Below are 25,210 nucleotides of genomic sequence, written 5' to 3'. Positions count from 1 at the left end.
CGGCTTGGTAGCAATATGAATTGTAGCAAACATGAGCTGATTAAGTAAGCAGGTGTGCTGCGGCGTAAGTAGACCGACATGAAGAGAGACTCGATGACCACGAGAAGGCGCGTGTGAAACGGTGGTGTTGATGAGAGGCGCTTCCCGTGGACAGAGCGTGCGAAGGGACACACTGTAGCGCTGCACTGCCGATCCGGGCAGCATTGCATGTGTAGCGTGAGTTGGAAAATCTCGCCCGACTATTACTAACTGAATGAACAAGCGTGGTGTGAGCGCGCACAAACAAACACGAATAGATCACACTGAATGACTGCAGACAACGACTGTCAAAACGCTGGCAGCAAGCATACGCCGCAGCGGGCGAAGGTACGTGCGGTCTATCGCTTCAACGGAAACTGAGCGGCGAATGCACGGCGCATAAAGGTCAGAGCCGTGTGGAGATAAGAGACGGTGCGGACGAGCGACGAGCGCGGTTGTTGGCAGAGTAGAGGTGCGCCCCCCCCCCCCCCCCCCCTGCTCTCTCCGGCGCTGGCTGCCTGCTTCCTTGCTTGCGCGTGGGATATGAGTGCGTTCGCTCTCCGTGATAGCGCGCGTCCCCGCACGCTTCCGCTCGGGCATACGGCGCGCGGCGAAGATTTTATCTATAGGGAACCTCACGGCGACGGCGACGACCACGGCGACGGCAGAAATCCGGTTGAAGTGTCCATATAATTGCTATCGCAATAAAACGAAACTACGAAACTATCACGACCGGATGTATCACCATGCCATTTTTTTTTCTCATTTATTTAATTTTGTGCTAAACTTGTACTTCCTCGCTTGAAACGGTTTGAAAAGTTGGCAAATGCTTTTTACGTACGTTAAAGGTGTATTTCATTTTGCGTTTTATTAACAGCGATAAATCGCTCTCGACCAATCGCGACCGGCCTGCATTTGTAATCTCCGACGTCACGAACATGTAGTGCGGGAAATTCGAAGGGGCGTCAGCACCTATCCTTCAGTTTTTCGCTATTTCCTCGCTTATTAAACACATGTTTGCAGTAAGAATGGTATGGCTGTGATCGTGAAAGGATAATCTACCATTGAAGCTCAACTTCCGGTTTCTCTTTAGTGTCCCTTTAACGCATCAGCACTTGGGCTTTCGCCTTGAAGTCGTCTTAGGGATAGCATAAGAGACCCTGCATGTGAACATTATTTTGCTTCGGCAAGTTTTAAGCCGAAGTTAACCGGATTAAACATTTTAGAGAACTGAAAGCTACAGTGTTTAACTTTCTCTTTAATTAATCACTGATTATGCCAACGAGGACATCCATATTTGTTAGAATTACCGAAAATGAAAAATTATCAGAGTACCAAGTATTGCAAACATCGTCAGCCTACCTGACGAGAAAAGAAACTCCTCGAATGCAACGCATGGTAACAAATGTGTTAGGTAGCTAAAAACGTTATTTTTGTCCGGCAAGTTAATAGGGTGGGCATGGTGGAATTTAGACAAAGACATGTTCCAGCGCGTAAGAAAAATTAAAAGAGGTGCAGAGACAGAAGGACGACAGAAAAGGCAGAGTGCTGGTGAACTGCAGAAAAACGAAGCGAGAAAGAGTCCAATATAATTGAAAGTGCGACATTTAAAGCAGAGACTATAGACGTTTTCACGAGGGCGCTTCCGACGGTCTGGCGTGGAGAGTATGTGTCAGTGTTGCCTGTTCGGTCTGGACTGGGAGCTTGCCTTGCGCTTGCATTGCGGAGTGGTAGCTTTCCTTCGATGTTTCCGTTTATTTTTGTCACGAATGACTTACGCTCGTAAATAATGACATATATGCTCATCAAAAGGCTACAGGCCAGCACTGTGCAGTTTATGGGTGCACAAACAACCAGCGGAAAATAACGATTTTGGGGCCTAAGTGTGTCCACAACACAGCACTCCGCGAGACCACTGCCGATGTGATATGTTCATCACGTTTCGCCGGTTTCCTGCATCACCCGAGGACTTGGCATTCCAGTCTAATGTGAGCGAATGCACACATCAGTAAAATAACGCATTTTGGTAAACCTTTTTCGGCACATTTCCCAATAGGTTGCAAGAATTGTCAGCTCTTCGATGCAATATTTTCTCGTATGTAGTGGCAGAGGCTACATTTGTTATTCTTTCAAACACGACTTCATTCCAGTGCCTAATACGGGGGCCACGCGGCGCACATTTGATCGTGATCGAGGCCGATCTGGGTCAAATTTCTTGGTCACGATTGGCTTCTTTGCTCAATCTGTGGAAGGGAGCCAATCGCGGTCGAACATTCCGATCGAGATCGTTCTCGATCGCTATCAAAAGTGGCCGTGTGACACCGGTATAAGACAAATTGAAGCACTCTGCGAGAGAACTAGTCGGTAAATACACTTCGCAACTATCTGGAAAAATCGTGTCCTATGGAAGATGTATGCAGACCCTGTGTCTACCAAAACATTGTCTCTGCGTTCACACGCACGCTGCGCGGCCCTGCCCATAAAGTTAATAACTTCAACAGTGTGGTGCTGCATTGAGCTCACCCATATTTGAGCGTTGTCTATGTGCTTGGGCAGCAAGAGAATGCAAAAACGAACGTGTCAACCTCATCAGCGCGGCCTAGCACCATGCAGTGCTAGAGTTCGGGAACCGTAATGCGCTAACTGTGCATGGCGTAGAAATGCGCTAAATGAGCCCGCGCAAGTTAGAACGTAAAAAATGGTATTCGCATGGGTACGCGCGGACAATAGCATCATGCTTGCAAGAATAACAGTAACGAAAAAAATAAATTATTCGCACAGTCGATCAAGTGAAATACTTACGTGCGTGCAGTGACCGCTTCGCTGACCACTAAGCGCTTTTCACTCACGGTCAGTAGTGGTTTACACTCATATGCATATGTATTTATTCGACAATTGTTGAGACTCGACATTACTTTATCATGAACATTGCACAGAAACTAGAGAAAGAGCAGAGATGGCCCTAACGCTGCAATATTATTGGCTTATTTCGGTTCAGAGATAGCGCACATGAACAATTCCTTCCGTACGCCGTATCTTCAATACAAACTTCGCGCAGGATCTACGTTAAGGTTCACCATGAGCGAAGCTTGTTCCAAATTTAGACATTCGAAAGAAAAGCCATTCCAGGTAAACAAACGTAAAAAATAGGTAAACAAATATCTCTTTATAACAAGTCCTGTTATAATCCCTATTGGGATTGACAGTATGTATAAATAAATAACTACTAAATACTAAAAATAAAAATCTAGCACCTGGGCTGTATCAGTTGCGCTGGCATCTGTGATCACTGTCGCGCGTCGGTTCGCTGCAGGTACCGCGCTGCTCGATCGCCACGCTTATGTTTTGACATTTGGTTATAAGCACACTGCACCGCACCAGATCCAATAAATTTTGCACGAATGAGCTGTTCAGTTGCGTCGGAAGCGTATGGAGTAACCACCGCATATCTGCCAACCACTGACACGCGTCGTCAGGCCGCCGGCGCCTGGTTCTAAGCATTGCTCGACAGCTACGTACGCGCCTGCTTTCGCTAAATGAGGCAACCCTCAACCGCGAAACCTAATGGTGATCAGATTCAATCGACGATACGGTCACATGTGTCCAGAAATAACAATGAAATATACCGCTGATTAGCACGCCAGGTCTCGACGAAGCAGACGCGGCTGCCACCGCTACCGACGACGAAACACCACATCCACTGGCTGGGCTTGCTGTTGCCATGGCACACCACACTGAGCGCTCACGCGAGCACGTGAAACATGTAACAAGTGAAGCCGCACAAGACAAGCGAAACGGAAGAAAACAATCGAAATAATGCGCGGCGAAGATCACACAACCGAAGTGCGGCCGGCCTGCTCTCGCAAGGCGCACAGTCCAAAATGGTGGCATAACATGTTCTGACGCTAGACGTCGACCGCGTCGGCAAATGGCGCTGCTCAAACGTCAGTTTGTGAAAAGGTCTATAGTTGTAATTTAGACAAATATATGTTCCAGCGCATAAAAAAAAAGAAAAGCATAAAAGAGAACAAAAATGTCAGAGACAGAAAGACGATCGACAGAAAAGGTACAGCGCTCCACCTTTTCTTTCGTCCTTCTGTCTCCGCACCTCTTTTTAGTTTTCTTACGCGCTGGAACATGTGTTTGTGCACATCAGCTTCAAGTAAAAGCTGCCCAGGAAACTGTTGACAAAACAAAGGCAAATAAACGACAGAGACCGTCGGGTTCCTTTTGTGCAGGCCTTCTTTTCTTTCTCGGTAGCTGTGCAGCTAGCGTATCGACTAACTATTGGCCACGCAGGTTGCTTCATCGCACAGTTTATATGCTAAAAGATCGAGCGATTATATCTATTGGTGTAGCTGCCGAGTTGGCATTTTCACTTGCTTGCGAGTGCATTGCTGTGGTACGTTCCCTCCTGTCGGGCGATATCGAGAAGAACCCTGGACCCGATAGGGCGGTTTTACTAGCAGAACCAAAGAAAATGGTCTTCAATCCACGCTGTGGAAGTGGTTGGACAGCGAAGCTGTAAACGACACCTAAAACGATTACTCAATGCGACATAGCTTGAAATAGTATTCACATATGGCGACATTCACTTTACCTAATTAATAGCCTCACACGTTTCAACGGCCTGCGACTTGGTTTGCGCCGCTACTTCGTGCACCTACAAAGAGTGCACCAGAGACAAGAGAAATGCACTTAACCACACTTTCGCCGCGCCTCGTATGCTCTTCAGGAGTCCTCACTATACGTGGCCTTCCCATAGCGCTGTCACAACACAAAGCAGCTGTTAGGCGGGTTGTTCTTTTACATCAGAAGCTTGCTTGCTTGTTCCTTCACACCCGGATTGTTCGCCCGGTTACGAGGGACGACGCTCGCCGCAGGAACGGGCGCACTAAAACAAAAATAGAGCGTTTGCATCGATACAATTCTGGTCGCAATCGGCCAATCATCGTTCATGTTTCCTTCTTCAAAACAACGGAAGCGATCCTGTCAAATGGTCGCAAGCTTAAAGGCACAGCATAGGCGAGGATTTTTCTAAACAAGTGCAGAACGCGTGTACACATCTCATCGCTTTTTGCAACAACTTAAACTATTCCTTTTTCTGTTCGATTTAAGAAACTGTGCATCGGAAACTGTTCAATGCATGACCTAAACTGGTGCTGGCATGTAGCTAACATCACATCGTCTGCCAATAAAACCTTAGGATTTCTACAACGTAACCTTCGCAATGCTCCTCAACATGTTACATTACTAGCATATAAGGCACTGCTTAAGCCGAAACTTGAATATTCATCACCACCATATTAAATCCTCACCAGATTTAACTCATCAACGCTCTATAATCCATACAGAATCGCGTCACAAGGTTCATTCATTCGACATACTCGTATGACATCAGCGTGACATCATTAAAAGAAAAATCGGGTTTAGACACCCTAGCTATTCCAGCGGCGCCGTATCGCAAGTTTGTCACTGTTTCGCAAGTTCTACACCAGATCACTTCGCCACGTGCCTTACGTTCTACCACTTTCACCACTTGATCTGCCTTCATGGACGAAATCATAAGTGCTTTGCAAAAAAAATGTCACAGTTTCGCCCTACGGGCGAAGCAATGAATGCGATAGCAACACAGCAATGTCATACGAAGTAAGGTGAGCGGCTTTGGTAGCAATATGAATTGTAGTAAACATGAGCTGATTAAGTAAGGAGGTGTGCTGCGGCGTAAGTAGACCGACATGACGAGAGACTCGATGACCACGAGAAGGCGCGTGTGAAACGGTGGTGTTGATGAGAAGCGCTTCCCGTGGGCAGCGCGTGCGAAGGGACACACCTGTAGCGCTGCACTGCCGATCCGGGCAGCATTGCATGTGTAGCGTGCGTTGGAAAATGTGGCCCGACTATTACTAACTGAATGAACAAGCGTGGTGTGAGCGCGCACAAACAAACATGAATAGATCACACTGAATGACTGCAGACAACGACCGTCAAAACTCTGGCAGCAAGCGGATACCCCGCAGCGGCGAAGGTACGTGCGGTCTATCGCTTCAACGGAAACTGAGCGGCGAATGCACGGCGCATAAAGGTCAGAGCCGTGTGGAGATAAGAGACAGTGCGGCCGGCGAGCGACGAGCGCGGTTGTTGGCAGCGTAGAAGTGTGCCCCTCACCCCCCCCCCCCCCCCCCGCTCCCTCCGGCGCTGGCTTACCGCTTCCTTGCTTGCGCGTGGGAGAGATAAGAGACTGTGCGGACGAGCGACGAGCGCGGTTGTTGGCAGAGAAGTGCCCCCCCCCCCCCCCCCCCTGCTCCCTCCGGCGCTGGCTTTCCGCTTCCTTGCTTGCGCGTGGGAGATTGAGTGCGTTCGCTCTCCGTGATAGCGCGTTTCCCCGCACGCTTCCGCTGGGGCATACGGCGCGCGGCAAAGATTTTATCTAAACGGAACCTCACGGCGACGGCGACGCCGACGGCAGAAATCCGGTTGAAGTGTCCATATAATTGCTATCGCAATAAAAAAGGAATAAAGTGAATGAATTCAAATGAACCAACTGAAGAGCATAGAACAAGATCCCGTTGCGAGGGGACCGTGAATGATCTAAGGGAAAATGCGGCGCTGTGTCGTCGAGTACGAACGCTACACAGTGGAGTCCCGCGATGCTCACCTCGCGTGTTGCCCCATCCAGTGGCGAAGCAGGTGGTGTTGACGGGCAGCTGCTGTCCGGCGCCAGGCAGGCACACGGGTCGCGCGTGCGCGGTGTAGTTCACCGGCAGCGAAAGCTTGATCAGAGCCACGTCGTGCGTCATGTCGTCTGGCAGGTATCTCTGTGCGGACAGGGAGCGGTGTCAGTATGTACAAACGAGGCCATCGTTAAAGCGGCCGCATACACAGTAAACAAGTGCCTAGCTTTAATTGTTTAAGCACACATCAAAACTAAGCCCCTGTGATTGTGCCTCTAACTATCTGTAATCTGAGGGAAAGGCGGCTGTGATGGTTTGGAGCAACGCCGCTCTAAAGGTCCACAGTGCCGTCTCAAATCACTTGTCTTGCTTGCCGTGTTGTTTTCTTGCGACAAGCAGCTTTGAGTTAGTGCCCGTCATTTCCCTGAGTCCGCTACGCTCGAAGGAGTTCTCATGCCGTGGCTTCGTGTCGCACACGGCACGGCAGCCGCTGTTCGCACGCGGAAGCGATGACGTCGATGCGCCCAGCATCGTGCGACGCGCGCAGCACTTGGCTAGGCGGCAGAAGTACAGCGTATGGCGTTGAGTGGAATACACTCAAGTGACGAGAAGCAAACAAAACAGACTGCTGGCAGACTTTCTCCGCCTGAGCGCCTTTTGCCGTGTCATGAATACCTGTCAACATAAGTCGGTCAGCCCAGTCTCTCGCAGAAATGTGAGTAAAATGTGCCGGCACTTCCTTGTGCACTAAATTCCCGGCCCTACCGTAAAAACTAGCTGTGCTGCATGTCAGTAAGGAAGGCCACTTCTGGCTTTCCAAGCGTCTCATGTGTCAAGCAGAGTCCTTGTGAAAGCTCCAATGCTTTATCGCAACTGCCTGTTATACAATATATCAAGTAAATACAGGGCCAGCTTTACACCATTAAGCGCCCTGGGCGAACTCCTGGAAAGACCCCCCCATGGCACCCCCCCCCCCCCCAAACCTTTAGTTTTGTACACGCATATCTACTATAGGCCGTTTCTCTAAGTGTACCAGAAAGCTGGAAGAACTCCAACATTATACTAGTCCACAAGAAGTGAGACGTTATAGAATTACAGAATTATAGACCCATTAGCTTGCTTTCAGTATTGTAAAGAAATATTCAACAAGTTAATTTTCAGTAGAATAAGGGCAACACTTGACTTCAGCCAACCAAGAGAACAGGCTGGCTCCAGGAAGGGATATTCTACGATGGATCACATCCATCTCATCAATCAGGTAATCGAGAAATCTGCGGAGTACAATCAACCTCTCTATATGGGTTTCATTGATTATGAAAAGGCATTTGATTCAGTAGAGATACCAGCAGTCATATAGGCATAGCGTAATCAAGGAGTACAGGAGGAATACGTGAATATCTTAGCAAACATCTACAAGGATTCCACAGCTACCTTGGTTCTCCACAAGAAAAGTAGAACGTTACCTATCAAGAAAGGGGTCAGGCAAGGAGACACAATCTCTACAATGCTATTCACTGCATGCTTAGAAGAAGTATTCAAGATCTTAGATTGGGAAGGCTTAGGATCAACGGCGAATATCTCGGCAACCTTCGGTTTGCAGGTGACATTGTCCTATTCAGCAACAATGGAGACGAATTACAGCAAATGATTGAGGACCTTAATCGAGAAAGTGTAAGAATTGGGTTGAAGATGAATATGCAGAAGACAAAGATAATGTTTAATAGCCTGGCAAGGGAACAAGAATTCAGGACCGCCAGTCAGTCTCTAGAGTCTGTAAAGGAGTACGTTTATCTAGGTCAATTACTCACAGGGGACCCTGATCATGAGAAAAAAATTTGGAGAAGAATAAAATTGGGTTGGAATGCATACGGCAGGCATTGCCAAATCCTGACTGGAAGCTTACCACTGTCGTTGAAAAGAAAAGTGTACAGTCACTGCATTCTACCGGTGCTAACATATGGGGCAGAAACTTGGAGGTTAACAAAGAAGCTCGAGAGCAAGTTAAGGACCTCACAAAGAGCGATGGAACGAAAAAATCTTAAGACTAATGTTAAGAGACAGAAAGAGAGCGGTGTGGATCAGAAAACAAACAGGGATAGCCGATATTCTAGTTGATAACAAAGAACCTCGAGAACAAGTTTAAGGGACACTAATGTCAAATAAAAAGTCAAGCTAAAGTGATAGAACGTCTAAGGCGTCAATATAATCGCGAACAGAGCCTTAGTAATCGAGAAATTGAGGTAAATGCAGGACATGATAAGAGACTCCCCAGGGACATTTCGGTACTTACCCGATGACGAAGTCCCTCCTCAAAAACATTATGTCACTAGTAGTCAACTACTCATATTAAAAAGATTGTTTCGTTGGGTTATAAGACGGAAGAAATTGCTACTTGTATACTTCTATTAGATTCTTAGAAAAAAATTCCTTTTTGGCGTTACACTTGATAATCACGCGGGCGGTCAAAAGGTTTCGTTTTCGATCGACTCTGCGCCGCGTTCGCTTTCGAGTTTCAGAAGTTTCGTTATCGCGTAGTACTGCGCTCATGGAGGAAAAGCTTTTCGTTCCTCAATGACTGCGCGGGTGTTGCTGGCTCGCTAAACTCGCACTTGAATTTGCTAGCAGCTTGAGAGTCACGACGGCACGTCCAGGCGGTGACCAGCTTCGTCGCACGACGTCGCATTGCAGGAGTCCTTGCTGCTTTCGCGCTCGGAAGAGCCGGCGTCGAAGCCGCAGTCGTAGTAGGCAACGACGCCGGCAGCGCGAGCCCTCAGCAGCATGTCAAACTCATCGGAGCTTAAATCACTAAAATCGAGCCCAGCATCGCGAGCCAATGTGTCGTTGTCAGGGTCGTCAACTAGTTGGTTCATTGCGACGAGCGTCGACGATCACCGTGCTCACAATTCGGCGCGCGCTTTACCTTTCCCTGTGGTGGCTATCCACCATACTTCCGTTTTTGCACTGCCGTCGGCTCTGTCTTGGCTCTGTTTCTGGCCGCGCGATTGCGCTTTCCGTTAAAATGAAAAAAATCGTAGCGCCATCTGCGGGCGCCGTTTTACCCACCGGCGGCACAACGTCACTATAGGGCCATGACGTCACCACTCCTCGCTCGGGCGGGCGATTTGAATTGCGTAAGAGGTACGCGGACGCTTCACACGTAATTTTCTCTTCAAATACATCTTTTCTTGGCACGAAACAACCGTTTCGAGGTTTCTGCTATGATATTTTAACAGTCCATGTTGAAATAATATTTGCCTTTAGTGTCCCTTTAAGGACCGCACAAAGAGCGATGGAACGAAACATGTTACGCCTAACGTCAAGAGACAGGAAGAGAGCGGTGTGGATCAGCGAGCAAACGGGGATAGCCGATATTCTAGTTGACATTAAGGGGAAAAAATGGAGCTGGGCAGGCCATATAATGCGTAGGATGGATAACCGGTAGACCATTAGAGTTACAGAATGGATACCAAGAGAAGGGAAGCGCAGTCGAGGACGGCAGAAAACTAGGTGAGGTGATGAAGTTAGGAAATTTGCAGGCGCAAGTTGGGATCAGCTAGCGCAAGACAGGGGTAATTGGAGATCGCAGGGAGAGGCCTTCGTCCTGCAGTGGACATAAATATAGACTGATGATGGTCTACTACGTATGACATTACGTTGTTAGTAAACATATCAGTAGTGGCCCCAGGGGCGGATCCAGGTTTTTTCTGAGGGGGGGGGGGGGGGGGGGGTCAGTTTCTGTCAATGATGATGATGATGATAGTAGCCTTTCTCATTTACCGAAATGCACCGTTTCTGCTCACGATCAACCCGCGTTTTATACGGCTAGAGCAACACCTGTAGCCCGCCGTGGTGGCTCAGTCAGCTCTGGTGTTGCGCTGCTGAGCACGAGATCGCGGGATCGAATTCCGGCCGCGGCGGCGGCATTTCGATGGAGGCGAAATGCAAAAACACCCGTGTGCTTGCGTTGTAGTGCATGTTTAAGAACATCAGGTTGGCAGAATTAATCCGGAGCCTTCCACTACGGCGTGCCTCATAATCAGAACTGGTTTTGGCATGTAAAACCCCAGAAAGAGGAAGAAGCCCTATAGCGAAGCCAGGTATCGGTTTCTCCGAGCATAAAGGAAAAGGACGTTACCCAATACAGCCATGTGCTTGGCGGCTGTGCCTGATAATACAGGGTGTTCAAAACTAAGATTTATGGTTTTCTTAAAATTAGGCACTGGGAGGCACGCAAAGACCACCTGTGCTAATAACTTATGTGGCCAGGTGGGCACAAAGTGAGATTTTATCGCTGTGAGCAGCCGAATTCACTTAAGTTGAACAATTATTTTTTTTTTGTCGACTGCAGTAAGTGGGTATGTTTGTATTGAAAACTTAGAGACAGTAGTGTTTCTACACAGTATCGGTCGGAAGAATTATTCTAGCGTGTTCGTGCTCCGAGATATCCGACTATCGTACTGCGAAGAGTTATGGAATCGACGCGGGAGTAGTTTATGCTTTGCGTTGCTGTGGAAGGGAGGCATTTTGAACGTTTTTAGGGCATTGACATCCTGATGGGTGAAGTGTTGTCATGAGATTCGTGCATGACAACATCAAACTTAAAACGGCAGTATATATGAAATATTCGTTAGCATAGCTAAAAAGGTTTCTGTTATTGATGGTGTAGTTGTTGCTTTTGATTTCAATAAAACTTACAATACTTGGAAATCAGCAGTCACTTAATTTGCGTAGCCCAGGAAATGACCATGCCCGGTCGTCTAGTCACCATTACGCACGCGCATTGCCCTCCGGCTTCTCCGCTCGCGCCATTATCTCGGCATGGCAGCTGCCGCGAGCTTTACAGGCTGCGCGGTCGCGTGTTACGACAGCGGTTACGGGTTCTTCGATTTCTTTTATTTCGCCAGCCGTCAGGGGAAGGGGGACAGTTATTATCTTTGCCAATGCCTCCGCCGCGTTGTCAGACTAAACGCCGCACCCAACAGCCGCGTCACATCATGGAGGAGCTTTGCGCCAATCCTCACTCTCTTGCATGCGTAATCATGCGAACAACAATTAAAATTTGGAGTTAGATATCTCGGAGAATAGACATGCTAGAAGAATTCTAGTAAGTGAAACTGTGTAGAAACACGGCTGCCTCTAACTTTTCAATACAAACATAGACACTTACTGCAGTCGATAAATAGTTAATTATTCAATTTTAGGTAATATTCGGCTGCTGACAGCAATAATTATTATCTCACTTTGTGTCCCCCTGGCCACATAAATTATTTGCCCAGGTGGTCTTTACGTGCCTCCCAGTGCCTAATTTCAAGAACACCATAAAGCTTAATTTTGAACACCCGGTATATCTAGCCTGTATTGTTTCGATCTTAAAATAAAATTTGGGATGATCTGTCGCAGGTTCCTTATAAATGCGTAAGCACGGGTCCATCTTTGGAGTTCTGTTGGGGCATCTTGATTTCCTTAAGAAGATTCTTTGTGTTCGGCTGAGACACCTTCGTTTGCTTTGGAGCTCCAACGCGGCAACCACTACCCTGGTTGTTTACGATATGCGAATCACCGCGTATGAAGAAGACTCACGACGCCACCTACAAGAACGATGTGGCGTAGTAGCCAAGAGCGCGAGCCAGCGTCTACATGTTCTGCTTCCCACGCGACGTCATCCTTTTACACAAGGCGCGCATCTGCTCCCGTTTCTCTAACCACGCGTGGTTAGCGGCCAACGCCCGCGCGCTGGCGTTGGCCGCTAACGTCACGCTCCCCCACTTCGCAGCCGCTGCTCGAGGCTTCGCCCCGCTCCGCGAGAACGGCCACTCAGATAAACAGATCCGACGGCTTTGAGCCTCCTATGCTTAATGTACGACAATAAAACTGCGAAGTTACAATGAAAAACTTGTAGCGTACGAACCGTACTGTGCTCGTACTGGATATTGTCAACGTGTAACTGTGATCACACTTCTTTCTGGGGTTTTACGTTGCAAAACCAGTGATCACACTGAGTGCTACAGTTAAAAAAAAAGTTGCCTATGCGAAGTTCTTAGTTTAGCTGTTAGTTGTTATTATTTATATATGAACACTTCAGCGAGAGATCTCTTTCATTAAGCAGGTTGGTCGCGGAACCGATGACAGCCAATGAGGCAACCGATGACACCCCAATCGGGAACTGAGTTGATCAGTTGCGAAGGCGCTCGCGCGGACATCTGCGTGCTTGGCAAAAGGCACGTCCCCTCGTTCATTCGACGCCACCGATGGGAAGAGTAAGGCACGGCCGGCGCCAGGAGGTCCAAGGTGTTCATGAGAAAAAATAACTACGGCAACTTCGCGACACCACACCCCTACGGAATACAACTAAGCTTGTGAGCGAGCTAGCTTTACTTCTACATGGCTCATACCACTGGTACTCGCGAAAAATAATTTTGAAGAATGCTGGTGGCCTTTTTTTTTTTTTTTTTTTGCGACAGGGCCATTCCCCTGTCAGCGAGGGGGCGATGCAGAAATCTGAGGGGGGGGGAGTCAGGACATCCGGACATCCCCCCTGGATCCGCGCCTGAGTGGCCCGAAATTAACGTTTTGTCAGCCAAGAACCGCATTCCGAAAACTAACGACGATTCAGCATTCAGCGTCGCGTCGGGCACTGTGGTAAAGTTGATTTGAGATGATTCACAGCACCTTTATTCCCGACATTCAACTTTGTGCGGCATGGCTCGACAGCTGTGACATATATAAATTTTCCTATGCATTCACAAATATGACCCCAAATAAAGCAGCAAAACAACATGACGACGACGTGAGGAGCGCTGCCACATAAAATGAAGCGTAGATTGAAACCGTTCAGTTCTAGGAGTTAAGCAGCAAGAAAGGCGGTCGCTTCTTCGCGCCCTGGTTCGTGGTCCAACATTTTCATGCAATGTACAATGGAAGCTCGTGACACATCTTAGAAGGCAACCTTGCCAGCCTTCAACATCGCAAATTCGGTTACGGCTTGCGACCGGTTAAGGGTAGACGCTGTCCGGTTTTTCATGGACTGAATTGCCAGTGAAGATAGTCTGTGATCTGCCATAGTTGATATTTGTAAGTTTTAATTTTGAGAAACTCCTCTCTGCGGTCACCACTGAAACGGATATCTGAGGAGGATGACACCCACGTCTTTGGAAAGTTATCACACAGATGGCTGTTCAAAATGAACAGAAGGACGTCCTGGGGAGTACTGCGATTACTGGGCAGCAGGCTGCGCAGGTATACAAAAGCTCTTTTTGCAACGTGTAGCCTGACAACGAACGGAAAATTGAGCGGCGGGAGCCAATATGAACAGTGGTATCATCGGGGCGATGGCCTCACGTCGGTACAGCGACCTTCAAGCGGGCACACCTGTCAGCACATCCACTTGGGAGCACTTAATAGAGGTCCGCACTCGGGTTCGGACGTACGGATCCTAATTGGACGTCTTCGAACAATCTACGACGTCCTAGAAGCATCCTATTGGAATCGCGAAAATAAAGAAGCAAGCACAGAGATCTGGCAGCAGGGCGTCTTCTGGCGCGCGTTTGCAGAAATGTTTCTCCATGCTGACTCCACATCCCCATCGTGTCCGTGATGACGAGTTTCTTTTCAACCTTGGTGACTGACGTATCTAAGAAATCCGTCGGACATCTGCATTTGGACGTGCGGCTATTTTTGGGACTTCAATGGGACGTTTCGTGTTGTCTAGCTGGGATGCACGAGGGCGTGGGATCAATTCCTGACAGCGATGACCACGACAAAAGCGCCCAAGTCCATAAGTGAAAATACTAAGGCACATATCGCACGTTGCTTGCGCAAAGTAAAAGTTGATCGTAGTTTAGAAGTTATCTACTGAAGAAGTAGTAGTACAAAATTTTTAAAGAGTGCTAGGCTTCGCTATCACTTTTAACGAAGAGGCCTGTAGATGCGGAAGCTCTATGGCGAAAAATTTTAAAGGAAAGATTAGTAGACCTGCTGATAAATCAGTATCTGTGGCAACTTGGGTGGTCACTTACACTGTGCGTTGCGTAGGAGAAGACGCTCCGGGTCTGGACGCTGGCGCCGTCGCGGACGAGGTCGTGGCTGCCAAATTTGAGCACCAGGTTTTCGGGACGCATCCTGCGAGGGAAAGTGCCGAAAGGGCGTCTATACATGATCTGGCGGGGTGAAAGTTCAAGAAAAGCGTCACTGAACTTTACACCAGACGTCACTGCTGTATTTATCCTTAGGGTACAGCGCGTCCACCGTACACCAAGTTCGCGCCCTGCATCGACGATCGTAGCAGTGGCGGTCATGTAAACGAACAGTCCGCCTCGGCCAGAAAGGCCACTGGCCCGAACTAAAACAAATGACAAGCCCTGCGAAGTCCAGGCCCCCAGCGTGCACCGCGAAGAGCCAGGTCTAGTGCTCTAAATGTCAAGTTTTCTTGTGTTTAAAGGAGGGAAAGAAAAGTTCCTACTTTTTCCACAACAAAAAAGCGAGCTAGAGGCAAGCCTGAAAGTATCAAGGCAACGAAAAACCTGAGATGTACTCTGAAATTAAGTAAATAAATGCTGATTTCCAGTTAGCTGGACATTGTTCTGTCCAAACCATTGTAGATGGCAATGGTTTATCATTGTAAACACGTATTTTTCTTCTTTTTTGATAGCTCAGTCCATCGAGAAGCTTACTTCTTCCATGCAGCGATACAAGTCCTAGCTTGAGAGGAATATATCCGCGATCGGGTAAATGAGGAATCAAGCTTTTACCGACATCTTGCACAATTTGGGTCGAAGACGTGAACGGTAGACGCCGGCCGCATAGACAAACGTTTCGGATATGCAGGAGCCGTTTACATTGTGAGGCGACAAAAGAAAGAGAGCAGTGAACGGAATGTGTATACGTGGACACATGGAGGCGAGCTGGCCAGGAAAGTCTAGAGTAAACGGAACATTTCCTCATTCTGTGCCAAGGCGGAGACGATAAGTTAAGATAAAGGCGAGAGGTTAGAGTTCCTTCGGTGGACATGACGTATTCGCTCATCAAGCCCGACTTCTTGAAGCGGAGTACTCGACGATAGCGATAGGACAACTTCCTGACCTTTCATGCGTTCTATTGAAAACTGTTTCAAGCGAAACCAAACCGTGCGGAATACAGCCACGTTCGTGAGACGGCTGTTTGGGAGATGGGTTGTTTCAATGTTGCTGTATTAATCAGCCAACACCGCAACTCGTGTACTGGCACCGAGCATAAACCGAAAGTGCTCCAACAGCCCAGTTGAAGATTTCTTCGGGAGGATATTGAGCAGGATATAATAGTTATTGAATTGTACGTTATTGGGCTTACCCCTGTACGCAGTGAGCGGCCGTGATAACGAGGTCGTTGCGCACCAGGACTCCTCCGCAGAAGTGGGCCGCCGGCCAGTAGCCCCTCATCTGGATGCTCGCCTGCATGCATGGAGAGGACACAGTGCGTCTCGCCATGCTTCAACAGTTAAGGACGTATCGTGCAGCCGTGTATACCAATCGCAATGCGACACCATATCCTGCTATACATCGCCACATTTACATGAACCCGATAAAGTATATGGTCCCGTCGTCTGATTTGTTTAAATTATAGCAGGTCGGGTGGTCCGCCTGCAGCCGCAGGTCATCGATGGCTAAAGGTGGATACACAGCAAGGGCAAAATCCCGCCTGCTCCGCGGGCCGAACAGTCACGTGATCACTTGAATCCGGCGCAGCCGAGTTAGGTCGCATTCCCACAGTCGGAGCGCCGTTTGCAGAATCCGCGTGCTTACTCTCGACTCCAACGCTTAGCAGCTGCGCGTTTGTATAATCGGCGTGCTCTATATTCCATAGCGCTGTGAATCCCTCGACAAGAGCCAAAAAAGTGACGGTTGCCTCGTCACTTGGCGTTTTCTTGTGCACCTCACTCATGTTGAGGTCACGCGGGCTGCGCTGTCTGCAGTAAATAGAAATGCGCGCGCAACCACGACTCTCCTTTCCCGCTGCACCACAACAAAAGCACATGCGGTCACTGCTGCACAACAAAAACGTACGTGGCTTCAAGCCGACAACACGCCATCGTAGCCACGCCAATCCGTCCGATGTGAACAGATTTGATGCTGACTACGCTAAATTGAGGTCAGACGGCCGCCAAACAGACGGATGGAAATACCGGCGAGCATTTTCAATCCGGACCGCGAGCGGAGGAGGCCGGACTAGGCGAGGGCGGCACGTTTTGATGACACGCGCGTCAGTGATACGCCATCCGCTGCGAAAATTCCTCCTCCGTCCGATCGTGTGAATGCACCTTAAAAGGTGCAGTCGGCCAAGGATAAGCTTGAGATCTGCGAGGCTAAGGCGCTGGAAACGACTTGTCAGATGGAGTATAGATTAAAAAAAAAATCGAGATAGCGCCATTCATTGTCCGTGCCACCGTCCTCATCACTCACACACCTACTTTCCCTTTTCTTCTTTTTCACATATCCGATTGGTGCATTGCTGGCACGTGGTGTTCCAAATGGATAGCGGTGATATTTAATATTTTGCGGAAGGTTCATGCGCCGGTGATCCGGTCGGATTTTTGCCAGAACGAAACACGTAGTCGTCGTCGGCCAGACGTAATATACTGGCTAATGTGCCGTGCGCCGGCTTGCAGGGGGATGTACCGCAATTAACTGCCATCTTTCACGGAGCCGACTTGGTATGCGACCGCTCCCGTCGCTCGACGCCGGGCGCGTCTCTCGCGGACGCGGCCTCGCGGAAACACGTCTACGCTGCTCGCTTAAACGTGATTATATTGGCATCGTTTGTTTAAACGAGAGAGCTGTGCGAAGACGTTTGTTTTCAATTTCTTTGCGAAGTATTCCGAGCGCACAACAACGCCTCGAGCAACCACGTCTCGTTGCGTGTTCTCCGTACTACGCAGACAAGCACAAGTGATGCACGCAAGGTAACATTTAACACCACATCACGACTGTCGTAGGCCGTCAGCATCACAGCGAAATATCGTAAATGAACGCAAACAGCGCAAACAAATTATGCAGACCCCACAGCGCATGTGGGGTCTGCATAATTTTTTAGCACTTTTTTTTCGTTGAATTGCTTGGCTAACTCTAGCTGGGACAGCCTATGTATGTACAGCAGCGAAATTTGCTTGAAAAACGAATTATGCCAGAAGAAGCCTGACTCCGCAGAGACGAGTCGTACGCGACGGGAAGTCAAATTTGGGCGAGCCTTATATTTTAGAAAATCACCACGCTTTTCTAAATCAGACAACGGCATGATTATAGCCAAACACGTTATAAAGCTCCCTTATCTTTGAGAATCAAAAATGGTTAGTGTGTGCGCTGTCGATACACATGTGACGTGTACAGTCGATTCTCACATGCAGCTTCTCTAATGAATTTTGCCATGACTGCAGACGCGCGCACACACCTGCCACGGCCAGCTGTGCGGCACCGCCTCCTGTCCACCGACGATGCGGTCAGACACCTCGATGTCCGGCTGCACGGTGGGGCTGCCGCACTCCGTGTTCCTCACCAGCTGCTGTGACCATCGGTTAACGCCTGCGATGACAGAGACAGTATCGCCATTTACACAGCAAAATGAACGACAGTCGGGTACAACTTTAGAAGGCCCCTCAACTGCACATGCCTCCACCAATGGGCGCGCACTCCAGAGTGACGTCATGAGCCGGACGGCCGGTGAACCCGCCGACGGAGAACATGGCAGCCCGCGCTTCGAACTGGGCCCGGTCGCGTCAGCGGGACTATTTCTTTAGTCGCGTAGGCAAACGGCTGCCGCGATTCGGTCATCTGCATGGGCGGGGCCTTTCCTGCCTTCTTAAGGATAACTTATGCATAATTAACGTAAATTGCGCGCCCCCTGGCATGTGTTGTCGGGCAATCGCGGAGTCACTTTACACGTCGCCCTTCTTAGCCAGTCACGCCCCCATAAATGAATATACGCTCAAGGACCTCGTTGCTCTCTTCGAGCGATGCTCCCACCACGTCTTTCTGAACGGTTCAGAATTTGAAGGTGTAAAAGCGTTTATTAGACACCATCCGTTTGGGCCGACCGTTGTTTCAGGGTCCGAGCTCTCAGCACGAGCGGCGTTTCTCGAGGAAAGCGCTGGAGGGATCGATCCACTAGAAAGGGCTGGAGAGCGTGACCCACTATGGCGTTCGTATCCTTCGCTACAATCACCCCCGGGAGCGAAAAGGGAGCTGTCGGGTGACCTAACAGCTGGCCACTACGACATGGTCATAGTATACGTCTTGAGGCGCTCGACGTTGACAGTGTCGCGTCCACGACGGCGAATGTCCGCAGAAGGTTCAACTGGTTCATCACGTAGTTGACGGGAGATGTGCGTTCGACAATACGGTAGGGGCTTTCATACTTTGGCACTAGTTTGGATGAGAGACCAGGTGTAGCGGAAGAAATCGAGGCTACACAAGCGCTCCAGGAAGGAAGGTGGGTGCAGAGTGGTGTGCTCTTCTGCCGCTCCTGGTCAATGGATGTAAAGACCCGTACGCGATCACGGCACTCTTCAGCCTGTCTTGCCGCGTCAGAAATGGGCGCACATTCAGATGCATCCGGCCGGTACGGTAAAATTGTGTAGATGGTGTGCGACGGGGTGCCGACCGTACAGTAAGAAAAAAAGGTGAAAAGCCAGTGGTTCTCTGAGTGGCAGTGTTACCCGCGTAAGTTACAAAGGGCAGAATGGCGTCCCAATTAGTGTGGTCGGAGGCGACGTACATAGCAAGCATGTCCCCGAGCGTACGGTTGAACCGTTCGGTAAGGCCATTGGTTTGGGGGTGGTACGCCGCAGTTGTGCGATGAACAACGTGGCACTCCTTGAGAATGACTTCAACTACTTCGGACAGGAAGACACGCCCGCGATCACTGAGTAGTTCCTGGGGTGGCCCATGTCGCAGGCTGAAGCGTCGAAGCAGGAAGGAGGCAACATCGCGCGCTGTAGCTGCCGGTAGGGCGGCCGTTTCGGCGTATCGCGTCAGGCGGTCGACGGCCACAATGGCCCAGCGATTTCCAGCCGACATCAGAGGAAGGGGCCCATACAAGTCGATGCCGACGCGTCCAAACGGCCGGACGTAGGCTAAGGTAAAGGCGAAAGGCGTGGCGAAGATTTCCGGCGCTGGCAATCGGGACAAGAGCGAACGAACTTGAGAACGTAGCTGTACATCCCGCGCGAGTAATACCGCTGTTGAAGGCGCTGGTAAGTCTTGAAAACTCCGGAGTGCGCACACTGTGGATCAGCATGGAAAGCTGCGCATACTTTGGAACGCAGACTCCGGGGTACCACTAACAACCACTGGCGCCCGTCGGGGTTATACGTAATTGCGTCGGTGAAGCAGGTTGTCGCGAATGGCAAAATGACGTGCTTGGCGACGCAACGTGCGAGTGCTTGGTTGTACCGACGAACCAGAAAGCAAGTCTATAAGGGAGGCGATCCAATGGTCCTTGCGTTGCTCAGAAGGTCGAACGAAGAAACAATAATCTCGGAACCAGAAAGCAAGTCTATAAGGGAGGCAATAGAATGGTCCTTGCGTTGCTCAGGTCGAGCGAAGAAACAATAATCTCGGATAGTGGGGAGCAGGCATTTTCAGGCAAGGGCGTCAGAATGCTGGCGTCCGTTGCGGTACAGCACCCGGCCATCGTAGCCCTGCAGGCGAAGTGCAAGATGGCCTTCAAGGACGACAGCCAACATAGTGCATGGTGGTCCGTGACTACGTCAAATGGACGGCCATATAAACAAGGCCGGAACTTAGTCAGAGCCCAGATGATGGCCAATCATTCTTTTTCTGTCACAGTGTAATTTGTCTCAGCTTTCGTAAGCGTACGACTTGCATAAGCGACGACATATTCAGGAAACCCTTGTTTGCGTTGGGCGACGCCGCTGGCATCTGTGCGCACCTCAGTAGGAGGTGTCGGGTCGTACTGGCGCAAAATTGGCAGAGACGTAAGCAGATGGCGGAGCTTTGTGAAGGCCTCGTCGCACTGGACGACCACGAAGTAAGGGGCCCGTTGCGTGTCAGAAGTTTCGCCAGGGGTGAGATGACGGCAGCGAAATTGTGAATAAAGCGTCTGAAGTAAGAACACAGACCGATGAAACTGCGCAATTCTTTGACGGACGTTGGCTTAGGGAATTCGGCGACGGCCCGAAGTTTGGCTGGATCGGGGAGTATCCCATCCTTGGATACGACGTAACCGAGGATTGTAAGCTGCCGAGCTGCAAATCGGCACTTATTTAGGTTTAGATGTAGGCCAGCGTTTGTTAAGCACGTCAAAACACACCGTAGGCATTGAAGGTGTGTTGTGAAGTCCGGCGCAAAAACAACAACGTCGTCAAGATAGCACAAGTATGTGTGCCACTTGAAGCCGCGCAGAACTGTGTCCATCATGCTCTCAAAAGTTGCGGGCGCATTACAAAGCCCAAATGCATCACGTTAAATTCGTATAAGCCGTTGGGTGTTACAAAAGCTGTCTTTGGCCGATCGGCGTCTGCCATGGGTACTTGCCAATACCCTGAGCGCAGATCTAAAGATGAAAATAATTCTGCGCCTTGTAGACTGTCAATGGCGTCATCTATGCGAGGGATAGGGTAATAAATATTAATAAATTTAAAATTGAAATATTGTGAAATATTAAAGAAAAATATTTTGGGGACGCTTAAGCTTCGCCGAGTGGAACGCGATAGCATTCAAATATCCCTGGCTGCTAAAAATGTCAGGCTTCCCGGCAACTTTTCTCAAACTCCGCGCGCGGCTGCCGAGGAGGCGAGCGCCATCTGGATGGTGTTTTTGCAAGGAACCCCGACCGCGGCGCGCCACTGTATGAAATGCTGGAAAAGGCGTTTGAGTTGCAGCGTAAGATGTTTTCTCGTATATTAAAATCCGACGTCTGTAGGTGGTGGCTTTACGATTTTTCTGACGCATTTTACCTTAAGAAATTCAATTAGTTCACCAACGCCTCTGCGCCACGCGGAGGGCCTTCATGGTCGGGGTGGTTCGGGATTATGTTTTGGGCCGCAGACGTCGGCGCCTACGCCGTATTTTCTGCGACACGGGGCCTTTAACGCTGTCTCGTTAAAATCGGTAAATTAACCAGGTATTCTCCTTGAGTCACAAAGGAACTCACAGACGACCATGCAAACCTTCCTGTGGCTAAAACCCAATCTAAATTCCCCAAAGGAGAGAATGTTTTCAGTGTTTGAAGCAATACCTAATTTTCGGAATGGAATTTCCAAGTACTTTTTTTCTCTCGATTGCAAGTCGATGGCAGATTAATAAATAACACTCAGCGGCTTCAGGCTCTTTGCAGATATGACAAGCAAGGGACAGCGCCAGACAAGACCTGTGTAAATAAATATGTAATGATGGAATACGGCATCGTAATTTTGTGAGAGCGATTTCCAATTTACGTATGGGACGCCATTGATTGTCCCAAGGGAAAAGCAATGATTAATGTCTGTTGTTTGGAATGTCTGTTTTGCAGAGTATCTAAAAATTTTAAAAAAATTCTAAATATATCCGCGGTGATATAAGCAGAAGTCAGCAGAACAGGCATGACTGGTCCATCTAGAGATGTACGCGCAAATGTGTCCGCCATTTCATTTAAATACAAACCACGGTGACCTGGGGCGCGATCTTGTACGCGTTCCAAAATGAAACGGAGGCAGTCCGTTCCATCGAGCCGCACACGATTGGTCAATTTGAACCGCGACGATCAAATTGACCAATCGTGTGCGGCTCGATGGAACGGACCGCCTCCGTTTCATTTTGGAACGCGTACAAGATCGCGCCCCTGGTACCCACATCAAGCGCACAAGACGTAAGGTCGAAGGGATTAATGTTTCCAGTATATTAAAAACTGCGTTGTCTGAGGATGAGATCAGGCTTTCTCTTCTTGTTCCCTGGTGAAATGACGTAACCCACTCTGGGGGATCGGCCATGAATCGGGAGGTGAAAATACTGTTATTTTTTTTTTTCTTTTGAGGAAAATAAGGTGAAATGAAATAAGTATCTTGTAAATGGGACTTAAAGTATCTACTGTTACAGATATGAATGATGAAATATCTAGGCGTTACAGAAAAAAAAAAAAGCTATGCTTATTTTACAGTGCGACCGCTGTTTTCCTCTTCCGCCTCCTCTCGCGCTAGCGTCATTTGTTGCCGTAGAAGAGACGAAGCGTCACGTGACATTTACGTCACGTCCTCGCCTCCATTCTTTATCCCTTCCTGCATCGCGGCGCTTTCCTCATGGCGGCATTTCGCACGCTCATCGTTACACGGGAATCCTCGTGTTGCAGTAGTAGCAGTGTTTTTTTTTATTGGAATGAAGAAAATGAAAGTAAGAAAGTTACTGCAACATCTGCTGACACATGATCCCTGTTTTCGCGGACTGCATCGGTGTAATATTTTGCAACCACTATCGCCGCCGCAAGGTCTACTCACCGATGTCCAAATGTAACGAGGGACCCTTCGTGCACATTTCTTTCATACCAAGCTCAGCGCGTGCCTAGTTAACGACTTTGTGTTTTGTGATGACGACGTAAAGCAAAAAAAAAAACATATTCCGAAGCTTGAACGAGGATCTAACTTTTATTAAACACTTCTCACTAGCTAACCAAGTCGCCATTGTAAGCCCACAATGCAAGTAATTAATAATAATAATAATAATAATAATAATAATAATAATAATAATAATAATAATAATAATAATAATAATAATAATAATAATAATAATAATAATAAATACAGGCCGACACTTCAGCCGAGCAGCGTCTCGATCCCGCATAGCAGCGAAGCGCCTTCCCGATGTGCGCTTACGGCAGTGCTGTTCGTCGGAGCCGTCGGCGCAGTCGAACCGTCCGTCGCACACGCGCGCCGTCGCAATGCAGGCCACGTTGCTGCACTGGAACTGGCCGGGGTTCCTGCACAGGTCTTTGGAGGGAGAGAGGGGGGCGATTAAGAGGGGCGCTGCATCGATAGCTAGACACTATTTGCTCATATACTGGGCTTGCGTTGGTCACAGTATTGTGGGCGTGACGCATTCTACAACCTGACTTTGGGCTCTGTCCGTGCGTTTCAGCATGGTCTAAGGGCTGAGTACAAGGGAACTCAAAGCACGCTCAGTACACAGCGACTGCAGTAATGCCAAGTAGAGGGCAGCATGGATTAGAGCGCATATGCGATTAGATATAACGTGCATAATGAAATTAGGTAACAAGCATAATTGGGCAGGGATGAAACGCGCAGAGTAGGTGGCCGCTGAACAATCATACATAGTGCAGTGGAACATATAAATGTTGGGGGACGTCAGAGAATCGGGAGCGAAAGAAGAATAGCGTGAGTAGTCTTGCAGCTGGACTCAAGTATTCTGCATAATGAGGAGATAAGAAAAACGAAAGCCATTGAGCAAGAGAAGTCGGCCCTTTGTAAATGCATACATTTACAGCAGGAATGTTTATTTCGCTATAGTTAGGTTTCACTGACTAGTGAAAAAAATAAAGCTAATTATTACGGACAATTACGATCCGTTTTATAAACATCACTAATTGTTATTAAAATAACTGCACGAATGGCCTCTCAACATTAGAGCCAGGTTGCAAACACCCTTTTCAAGAATGAATGAGTGCCGCGTGACCAGCTTTCCAAAAATTTAGCGTAGCTTGCACTGGAGGCGCAATGCTAAAGAGACAGCGGAGCTGATGGGCACCTAGCTATAGTCCTCGCTTTTGGGCTAGGCTAAGCACTACCAAGTCATCCCCAGCATTTTCCGGAATTTGTTGATATTTGATCGATTATCGATTAGCTATTGATTGGCTATCGATGACTGACTACGCTTAAGTAGTCCCAACCATGCTTAGCTAGACTTTGCCAGGCTCAGCTTCGCTAGTTCACAGGGGTATGCGCCATTGCGCTTGGACCCTTTCTGCACTACTGCCAGGGTCGGCCCACACTTTTTGTGGACGGCTAACCGAATAATGGCCGGCTTAAACAGCTCCGCTGTTAAAACGCCAAATAAACGGTTGTTCCAAAAATAAAAAAGGATCAGAAGTCGCGGCACGAACAAATAAAAAAAGGTTGCTGAAGGGCTTTTGTGCAGTAGACACATGGAAAAAGGCCCTCTGCACGAAAACAAAAAAAAAAAACAAAACACAGTGGTTGTAGCGTAAGAAAAAGTAAAGTATAAAATATTGTATATTAAAAGTATAGTATAGTAAGTAAAAAAGTATAGTAAAATAGTATAAAACTGCTACATGACTAGACTGCAAGAAGCACTAAGTGATCGACCACAAGCTAAAATCGCCTGTTCTCAAGTAGGCTTATTGAGCTGCGAAACCGAAAACAAAGCTTGTGTTAGTCATTTTATTTCTGCGCTGCTTCGAAAACGTTTGCCTTTGTTTCACTTCTGATAATTTGCGATACTTTGTTTAGCAGACGGAGAACAGTAACCAGACTTTAACAGTCAGTTGTTGCGAAATACTAGGATACTTTCAATGTCAGAAAGTAC

At 48.5% G+C, this 25,210-nt stretch overlaps 1 protein-coding gene across 4 annotated transcripts in view; it reads right to left on the bottom strand.

Moving 5' to 3' along the window:
* LOC119433928 (suppressor of tumorigenicity 14 protein homolog) overlaps nucleotides 1–25,210 on the bottom strand; it is a 261,357-nt gene that overhangs the window by 11,997 nt on the left and 224,150 nt on the right. For 3 of the 4 annotated variants that reach the window (XM_049659321.1, XM_049659323.1, XM_049659324.1), the window contains 5 exons: nucleotides 23,524–23,637; nucleotides 18,111–18,241; nucleotides 16,017–16,117; nucleotides 14,708–14,810; nucleotides 6,677–6,836 (listed from right to left, as the gene is read on the bottom strand). In XM_049659321.1, coding sequence (XP_049515278.1) covers nucleotides 6,677–6,836; nucleotides 14,708–14,810; nucleotides 16,017–16,117; nucleotides 18,111–18,241; nucleotides 23,524–23,637 — 609 coding nt within the window. The remainder of the gene's footprint in view (nucleotides 1–6,676; nucleotides 6,837–14,707; nucleotides 14,811–16,016; nucleotides 16,118–18,110; nucleotides 18,242–23,523; nucleotides 23,638–25,210) is intronic. The other variant, XM_049659322.1, reaches the window with a different exon arrangement.

This window comes from Dermacentor silvarum, chromosome 11 (assembly GCF_013339745.2).
Source record: "Dermacentor silvarum isolate Dsil-2018 chromosome 11, BIME_Dsil_1.4, whole genome shotgun sequence".
Lineage (NCBI taxonomy): Eukaryota > Metazoa > Arthropoda > Arachnida > Ixodida > Ixodidae > Dermacentor > Dermacentor silvarum.
The sequence above is the reverse complement of the archived record's forward strand: the minus strand, read 5'-3'. Positions and strand labels throughout refer to the sequence as shown.